Source organism: Cheilinus undulatus, linkage group 9 (assembly GCF_018320785.1).
Source record: "Cheilinus undulatus linkage group 9, ASM1832078v1, whole genome shotgun sequence".
NCBI lineage: Eukaryota > Metazoa > Chordata > Actinopteri > Labriformes > Labridae > Cheilinus > Cheilinus undulatus.
The window spans coordinates 5910014-5919495 of record NC_054873.1 but is presented as its reverse complement, the minus strand read 5'-3'; the positions used below and the strand labels follow the sequence as shown (position 1 = coordinate 5919495).

Below are 9482 nucleotides of genomic sequence, written 5' to 3'. Positions count from 1 at the left end.
GTTTGCCACGTTAGCCCTTCTGCCTTGGCTTACTCAGTATGAACACACGGTTGTAGCAGGAAGCTGTGCAGCAGCATGGCTACAACAATGTGCTCTTCAGTTTGTGAATATTTTCAGGTAAGCAGATTTAAATCATTTCAGAGACAGTTTTATGTAAGAAGAAACCGTTTGTCACAGGTAGAGTGGGAAAGTTGGCCAATATTTACTCTGAATGTGTTTTAACTGAGGTTAAGCTATTGCTTCACTAAGCTAGCAGCTAGGCTAATTTCTACCGTGATCTAGAGAGCTAGTGACAGAAGTGTGAACGATGTGTGTCTGCATGCCTGTTAAGTTACTGCAAATGTGTGGTTATGTTAAGACAATAAGACTAGGTGAGATATAAGGTTAAAATATCAGCAAAACCCTGAGCTATAGTGATGTCAAGACTAAAGTCTACACCCCCACCGATCCATGAAGTAGCCATGATTTACCCATCAGTCTGTGACTGTTTTCACAGGAAATAGGAACATTTGAATAGTGCAGTGAAAAATGACTCAAACAAACTCTCTGTTCAAATATCTTTATTAAGGAAAACAGAACCCTCACATTGCATCCATTTACTCATTTACCATTTGCTTTAAACAGAAAACAATTGAAAGTAAATCAATTTAATATAAAGGCCTTCATCACAGCCTGCAGTGTCCATAGGTGGGTCACTTATTCCTTATGAGGTGGTGAAACTCTCTTTCCATCAGAGAACTAAATGAACAGAATCAGAACAAACCAGTTCCCACCTCCACCCACCCTCAGCCCTCCTAAAGAGGGCCACCAGTCTCCATATGTGCACAGTTTAATCATTTAGCTCTGCAGAATGGAGATTAGGGTACACCAAATCCTGATTTACACAAACATTTAAAGACTATACGGCTAAAGCATAAAACATTGAAGTTTACATGGGTTTTTTCTATTTTAAAAGACGAAAGAAAGCAAAATGTGAGACAATCAGTATCAACAACTTCTGATTAAAGAAAATATTTGGATTTGACATTTACCCAGAGACATGTTTAAAAGCCCTTTAATACATGTAATTCCACATCTGATATGAGCTCACGTTTCTAGAAGACATCTTAGTTGTTAATTTGCTCATGAATACACTCCATTTTCCTGATGTTGCTCCTTAAATGTCTTTTATAATAATAAGAAGCAGAGACTTTTATTGTGAAGGATTTAGCAGAAAAAGAACATGTCTATCGTTGGACTCTCAACTGAACTTTAGTGAAACGGTGACTAATGGCTGCAGTTTTGAGAGAGACAAAGCCACAGCCCACATCTATCAATCCAGCAAGTATCCTGCACCCACAGTCTAAGAGTGCAGCTCTTTGTCTCTGAGTCACAGCAGAAGAGGTCAAAGTCTGGGATTAAATGTACAACGTTTTCTATGGAAGCCCATTTTCCCCCAGTTAAAAATGAAACACATAAAAAAGTAAGGAATATTTCAATAAAAGTCTTTAGTTGAAATTCTTGGAAAGCAAGTCACGACTGTGAGAAAAAAAGTCTAAATTCTAAAATTACAAGTCATTATTAAGAGATAAAAAGATATAATTATAAAACAGTCAAAATGATGAGATAAAAACTTGAAATTTAAGAAAACAAGTCAAAACTGTGATTAAAAGTTAGAATTTAACGTTATAATTTTTACTCACGATCTCTGCTAATTCAAATGTTGAATCTCATGATTGCGACTTTTTAATCATTATCATGGCTTTTTTAATCCCATAGCTATGACTTTTTTTTATCATTATTATGACTTTGTATCCCATCATTCTGATTTTTATTTTTTCAATTTCAGTTTTTTTTTAATACTTTCTTGCTTTTGTCAAGTATATCCAAATTTAAACACACGACTTTTTTAAGAGGACAGTTTGGTTGTCTTTCCTCTCCTTGCCATGCTGTGAGCTCATAAAGAAAGAAACGTCTGGTTGGTGATACTACTCAAACTGCTCACTCTGATTGAGAATTGATGGCAGTCTGAGAAAGCCTGAGCTGATATCTATGATTCAGAATCAGGGAGTCTCCATTCTGACTGAGAGCAAAAAATAACTGCGTGAACACCTCACGCTTGAGGATTATTTGGACAAATAATTAGTGTGTGTAGTCAGCCTAAGTCTGACTGACAGCAGAGATGATCAGAGGAGCAGAGTTTTTACCTCCATTGTTCTTGCAAGGACTAAAGTACGGGCAGAGTTCCTCAGTGAAGGAGCAGCCAGTAAAGGAGTAGATCAGAGCTCCAGTTTTAACGTCATAAAAGGAGACCACACCCTCCTCATAATCCACAAACACCCCCACCTTCTCAGGACCAGACTCCAGAGAGAGATGGACGTCAGGGCCAGCAAGAGCTTTGTACTCATTTTTGTTCCTCAACCATATCACCCAGAAACCGTTCTGAGGAGACAGTTCGATTTTTTCCTTCCTGTTGATGGACTTCCTGGCCACTCCTAAATCCCACCTAGTCTTCCCTTTAACCTGAACCTCGTAGTAAAATCTGCCTGCAGAGAAACTCTGCTTTGCTAAAACACAGAGATTATAAAATCTCTCTGAACTGTCTCGAAAAATCTTTTTATCTCTGTCATAAACTTGTTTTCCATCATCAGACAGGATCAGCCAGGGATTTGCTGTATCAGAATCAAGGGTCACATCCACCTCATACTGCTGGACTCTCTTCAGCTCCAACTTACTGATCAGTTTCATCTGTTCACTGATGGTCTCCTCCAGCTGGTTCACAGCTCTCCTCACAGTCCCCTCATATGAAGGTGGATGGACTCTGACTTCAGTCCAGTCCTTGTTGGGTGGAGCAGCGTTCAGAGACATGAAGTTCTGGAGGAGTTGGAGGTGGTCTTCAGAGTGTGAGAACTGTTCCACTTCAGAGCTCCTCTTCTCCAGCTCAGAGATTTCCTGTTCCATCTCTCTGATGAAGCCTTCAGCCTGGTTCTTTGTCTTTTCCTGTTTCTCTTTGACTGAATCGATGAGTCTGTTGAGGTTTCTCTGCACAGTCTCTATCAGAGTGCTGAAGACCTGAACACCTTCTGCTATCTCTCTGTCTGCGTTCTGATCACTGAGCTCCACTGAGCATTTGAGCTCCTCAATCTTCAGTCGTCTCTTCTGGATCATCTGATTCATTTCAGCCTTTCTCTTCCCCAGCTCGGCCTTCTTTCCTTCATATTCATCTCTCAGCGGAACAACATCATGAGTCTTGTGGTCTGTAACTGAGCACAGCATGCAGACACACCTCTGGTCGTTCTTACAGAACAGCTCCAGCAGTTTGTCGTGCTTCTCACAAATCCTGCCTTCCAGATTCTCCACAGGGTTGATCAGCTGATGTCCTTGCAGTCGTGGCAGAGTTTGATGAGGCTCCAGGTGAGTCTTACAGTAAGAAAGCAGACACACCAGGCAGGACTTCAGGGCCTTCAGTTTGGTTCCAGTGCAGACGTCACAGGGAACTTCTCCTGGTTTGGAAACTTGTCTCTCTGAGCTGCTGCTGCTGCTGGATTCCTGCTGAGCTGACTGTCTGAACTGAGCAGCCATCTCCTTGATGAAAGTGTTCACCATTAGCTGTGGTCTGGTGGAGAAAACCTCTTTACAGATGGGACAGAGATACTTGGTGTTGACGTTCCAGTGCTCAGTAATGCAGTTCTTACAGAAGTTGTGTCCACATGGTATGGCGACAGGATCAGAGAAGACATCCAGACAGATGGAGCACAGGAACTGATCTTCAGTCAGCACAAAACTGGCAGCAGCCATGTCTACAATCTGAGGACAAGAAGTGGGTAAAATGGCCAGTCTTAGCTTCTCTTTCTTTAATTATTTGTCAGATGAAGGCAGGTCAGAATGACTTGTAACTATTGCTGCTGGTGGTCACATACCTGGTCTCTACCACTGTTATGGTAAAATGTTTGTGTGGGTACAAATAATAACATGGAACTGAATATTTATTATTTCAAAAGAGCTGTCTTCATCAGTCAAGAATTTTCTAACAGCATTTATGACACTTTTTCATTTCTAGACTTCTATTCTTAAACAACAGTGTTGTCATGATTCAGCCTTTCAGGTTTAACAGACAGTACAACACTGTCAGTGGTAACATTAGCATCTATCCAACAAGATGGACTTGTCTGATCACGCAGGTATTTTTTTAAACTCCCTGTTCAGTGGAAACCCCACCCTTTCACATAAATCAGATGTTGTAAACGACTCTTTATACTCCAGTCTATTGTGCAGGTCATGTGACTAAAAGCTACAAACACTGGGTCTGAGTCATAGTTCCTGTTTTAAGGTCAGGTCAGGATAACCTGAAGTTAGTTTAAATTAAACTAGCTTTGACTGAATATTGTCTAGCTAAATATCTGTTATTTAACTTCTTGTTTTTTTGATAACTTTTTAGAACTTTTTCTATTTCTAAGTTGTGTGACAGGAAAAATGTAAAACGTTTTTTTAAATGATAGACACACTTCTATGGTATGGTAGCTGAGTGTACACTTAAAATAGATGTAAAAACCAGCACTCACCTGTGTTTACCTGTAGATACGCTGTTGTTGAGAAAAACTTGGTGATCAGTTCAGATGGAGAGAGAGAGTTCTGTCCACTGCTGCTCCTCGGACTGTTTCTCACTCAAAATATCACTTTCATTTCTGAAATTTAACTCCAAGCCTCTCCTCTTTCAGTGTTTCTCCTCCTCAGTGTAGCTCTGTGAGGAAGGACCTGTTATGTCTGTTTGGTAAAATACTTTTCAAAGCTAAAAACAGCTTTGGTGAAACATCGGTCTTTACTTTCTGTTTATTCACAGTGCTATTCACCAGAGCTTCCCTAAACTAACTTGGCTTAGAAATGATTGAAAAATAAACACTCTGTAAGAAATGTAAGAATTGTAAAACTATAAAAGAGTTGTCACACTGTGAAACCTGTCCATGCTAAAAACAAAAAGAACAATAATCCTGTGGACAGTCAGTTATAAGACAGTTTTCTAACTTCATGTTTGTACCAGAACCAGAACCAGGAGCCAGTAGCACGCCCACTGGAAGTGTCTCTCCTTTCAGGAACACTCAAGGTGCAGGTGAACCTGAAATAGTTTGTTTAGAGTGACATTTACAATAAATAATTACACCCACAATCATAGCAATAAAAGATGAAGGTGGTGGACTAAAGTGGGCTGGCCTGAGCCATGAATTTCCAGGGCTGAAAATGAGTCCTACTCTGGTCCTAGTTTTGACCTGGTTGATGCTGCAGCATTCAGGGATGTGGTGATAGAAGAAAGCCCTCAAACAAAGTCTCTGTTCAAATATCTTTATTAAGGAAAACAGAACCCTCACATTGCATCCATAAACACATTTGACCATTTCCTTTAAACAGAAAACACTTTAAAGTAAATCAGTCTAATATAAAGGCCTGCATCTCAGCCTGCAGTGTCCATAGGTGGGTCACTTATTCCTTATGAGGTGGTGAAAGTCTCTTTCTATCAGAGAACTAAATGAACAGAATCAGAACAAACCAGTTCTCACCTCCACCCACCCTCAACCCTCCTAAAGAGGGCCACCAGTCTCCATATGTGCAAAGTTGAATCATTTAGCTCTGCAGAATGGAGATCAGGGTGCACCAAATCCTGATTTACACAAACATTTAAAGACTATTAAAGCATAAAACATTAAAGTTTACATGGGTATTTTGTATTTTAAAAGAAAACAAAGCAAAAACATGTGAGACCGTCAGTATCAGTAACTTGTGATGAGACAAGAAAGGTTTAAATTTGACATTTCCCCAAAGACATGTATAAAAGCCCTTTAATACATGTTCTCAGCTCATTTAAGCCTAGAGCCCAGGTATGACAGTAGAGACACATTCTTAGATAACATTTGATTATTATAATAAATGCAGTAAAATCATACAGGAATAAAGAAGCACGAAAAACACAATTATTTCAATTTTTTGTCGCCTAATTTCTGACTTGTATCATGATTTTGAGTTTATAATTGAAGAATTTTGGCTTTATTCCTCATAAACGTGACTTTTTCGACATAATTTTGACTATTCATCTCATTATTGACTGTTTTTTAATCAAAATTTTGACATCATATCCCATAGGTCTGGATTTTTATTAATGACTTTTGATCTCATGTTCGTGGTTGCTGGGTTTTTTTTTTTGTTTAACTTTTTATCTATGAATTTTGACTTTTTTCCTTCAAAATCCTAAGTTTTTAAATATAATTTTGACTTTTCATTTCATTGTTTTATTACTTTAGATTTCATAATACTGACATTTCTCATCATTTTCATTTACTATCTTAAATTTCCAACTTTTAAAGTCATAATTTTGACTTTTCATCCCATAACTCTGACTTTTTTTAAAATCACAATTATGACGCTTATCCCACCATTCTGGATTTTTAACCCACATTTCTGACTTTTTAATCTTAACATTTTGTCTCATTCTCATTTTTATTCTCAGAACTTCATGTTTTTAATTTCATAATTTAGATTTGTTTTTAATTTTGACTTTATATTTTAGAATTGTGATCTGTATCCCTCATAATCCTGACTTTTTACAACATAATTATTGTTTACAGGGTTTTTCCTGGCTCAAACTGAGGCAGAGGTGGTACCATTGTGAACATGCGTACTCCAACTTTTCTAGAAGAGGGCCGGGGTTGTGCTTCCCCAGGAGAAGATTTTGTACATTTTAAAGGTAATTACATCAATTTAGTACAATTTGAGAGTGGATTTAAGAGGCTTAAAGCTTTTATTAACATCGAAAAAGCTTTTTTAGTCTTTCTTTAATGGATGTTCAGTTGTATGTCCATAATAACTCATTGTCCACATAAAGAAGTCATGTGACCTCAATGACCATCTCTGATTTTAACTGAAACTAATTTCCACCTAAAAATTGTTAAACCCTTTATTTAATTTACCTTTATTCCATTGTCTATGCTGGGAGTGTGTTTATGTTCATTTTTATATTATTTATTAACAATATATTATGATGAATTATCTAAAATAATATGTGAATAATAAAAGTAAAATATAATGAGATTTCTGGGTTAAATTCACATTCTACAAGGACCAACATTGTGTTTATTCCTCTTTGCCTATATTTTTGATGAATAAATTAAATGCAACTAAGAAGTTTACTGCAGCTGGAGGAAACATGAAATATCTCATAAATACAATCAGTGACCGGTCAGTTCAGCTGTTGCTTCACATCGTTTACCTGACCTCCTCTCTCCTTCTCTCTGCCTTATCAGACGGGTCTGTGAGCACTGCGAGTTTTGATCATGTTTAAAATCTGCCAATCAGATCCATAATTCCTCTTCAGTGATACGTCTGATTGACGCTCAGTCTCAGTAATGACACACAGGGGTTTAATCGTTTAAATTAAAGGACTAACTTTGCACAGCAGATGGATACGCTTGTTTTCTTGTTTCTCAAAGGGAAATCCATCTTGCAAAGCCCCGTCTGAACCGTTCGGGCCCGGTTAGCAAGTGACAGGACCAATCAGTGTCGAAGGGCAGTACTTTGGGCGTGGCGGAGTTGCAACATAAGCAGCAACAAAAGGCCCGTGCAATTACGGTGGAAGAGATTAGCGTGGATGCTGCTAAAGTGTCAGTTTTATCAGAACTTGACGACATTTCTTCATTAAAAGAGGAGCAAAGAACAGCAGTGAGTTGTTTTCTTTTCAAAAGTCGTGTACTGACATGTCTACCGTCGCCATGGTTCGCATTATGCAGATCTCTATGGAGCTTACTCCTCGATTGGGGCGCACTTCGCTACAGCCACATCACGCATTTTGTTGCTCTGATTGGCCAGTAAAGATGACAGACAGAACGTTCATCCAGTCACTCTCCAGGTTTTTATTAAAGGCTCCGCCCCTTTCCCAAATGCTGTATATTGAAGGTTTTCCAGATGGATGTGTGAAACAAGTCCATGTGGCATGTCAGGTTATTTAAAGACAGTACGATATATAAACATTCGCTCACCAGCCTGTGTGTGTGACAGCAACAGTGGGAGGCGTCCATATATGGTATGCTGTTCTACTGCATTAAGTGGAGGGAGAAATGCAGAGATGATAAAGCCCTGTGTTCATCCTTAAGGCTAAAAGTCTCCTCTAGTTTGTGTGTCTTTAGCTCACACACAAACACACAGGGTGCGGCATTCCTCTGCGCTCTCCTCAGTGTAAGAGGAAACTCGCAGTTCTTTTCTTCTTCTTTGGCAGTTTTGGCAGCGACTCCTGGGCCCAGCGCCGCCATATTGGTGTAATACCATAATATCAGTTAAAAATGTCACCCACCTGCTGTAATGCTTGTCAGAAAATACAGTTTCTCATGATGTCAAAGTTTTGAGAGCTCAAGGTGGCTGCCTTGTAATTCTATGTGCAGGAAAAGCCCTGGTTTATCTCATAATTTAAGTCTTTTAATTCTAAAATTCCTACTTTTTTCTCCTCATTCAAATCTATTTTATAATTATGCCTTTTTGGCATGAATTTTAATTTTGAACTACAAATTCTCCTTTTTAGGCAAATTTATTTGTGTTGCAATATGACTTTTTAACTAATTTCTGCTCTTTATCTCATATGTTTGAGTTTTTGTGTCAGAATTTTGTCTTGCTATCCCAAAATCATGACTTTCTGTCATAATAATGACAGTATTTCTCATATTTCTGCTTGTGTTTCTTATTGTTTGACTTTTTATCAGGGATGCACCGATCCACTTTTTTTCAGTTCCGATCCGATTCTGATCAACATGGCCGATACTGATTCCGATATACATACATATATCTATATATATCTATATTTATCTATCTATCTATCTATCTATCTATCTATCTATCTATATATATATATATATATATATTTTTTTTTTTTTTTCTTTTACAGTTATTATTGTTGTTGGTATAATGTGTGAGGTTACATGAGGGTTTAGTAAACCACCCAGCTCCTCATATTACAAAGCAAAAAAAATACAAAAATGAATTGAATTTAAATATATTCCAGACAAATTTATTTGAACTATTACTTAAAAATAAATATCAATATCATCCAAAAAGCAACAACCGAGTATAAGTTATAAACAACAATGCTTACCCTAAATAGCGTAACTCAAGTAGGTTAAACTACTACTTTAACAGTGGGTTAAACTACCTATCATTTTTTAAGAACACAGGCTTGAAACCCCGGTCTATATAGTCTTTAATGAACCTTCTGCCACTAGAGACCGCTGTAGCTTCAGTTAATGGCCGCAGCCTTCCTGTCTGACCCTTCACCGCCGGATGTAAACAATGAAAATGTCTGCGGTGGCTTATCTGTTAGCATATAGTAGGAAGACAGTTTTCCAAAGTAGTAAATGGAAATAAAGTGGTATGTGGGCTGTCGAGGGTTAAGCTCACGTATGACTACTCACCCGAAGTGAGAAAAGGCGAAATATCAAAGCACGATATTAATCTGCAAAGAGAAACGAAGGCGG

The 9482-nt window shown here is 38.1% G+C and overlaps 1 protein-coding gene across 1 annotated transcript; it reads right to left on the bottom strand.

Moving 5' to 3' along the window:
• Nucleotides 1–2139: 2139 nt before the first annotated feature.
• LOC121515612 (E3 ubiquitin-protein ligase TRIM21-like) lies at nucleotides 2140–3777 on the bottom strand. Its single transcript, XM_041796469.1, has one exon. It carries the CDS (start codon nucleotides 3775–3777, stop codon nucleotides 2140–2142), a length of 1638 nt encoding a protein of 545 aa, XP_041652403.1.
• Between the last annotated feature and the right edge of the window lie 5705 nt (nucleotides 3778–9482).

What these genes read in the sequence shown, in the direction of transcription:
- LOC121515612 (XM_041796469.1), bottom strand. Translation starts at nt 3,777, where the DNA reads ATGGCTGCTGCCAGTTTTGTGCTGACTGAAGATCAGTTCCTGTGCTCC.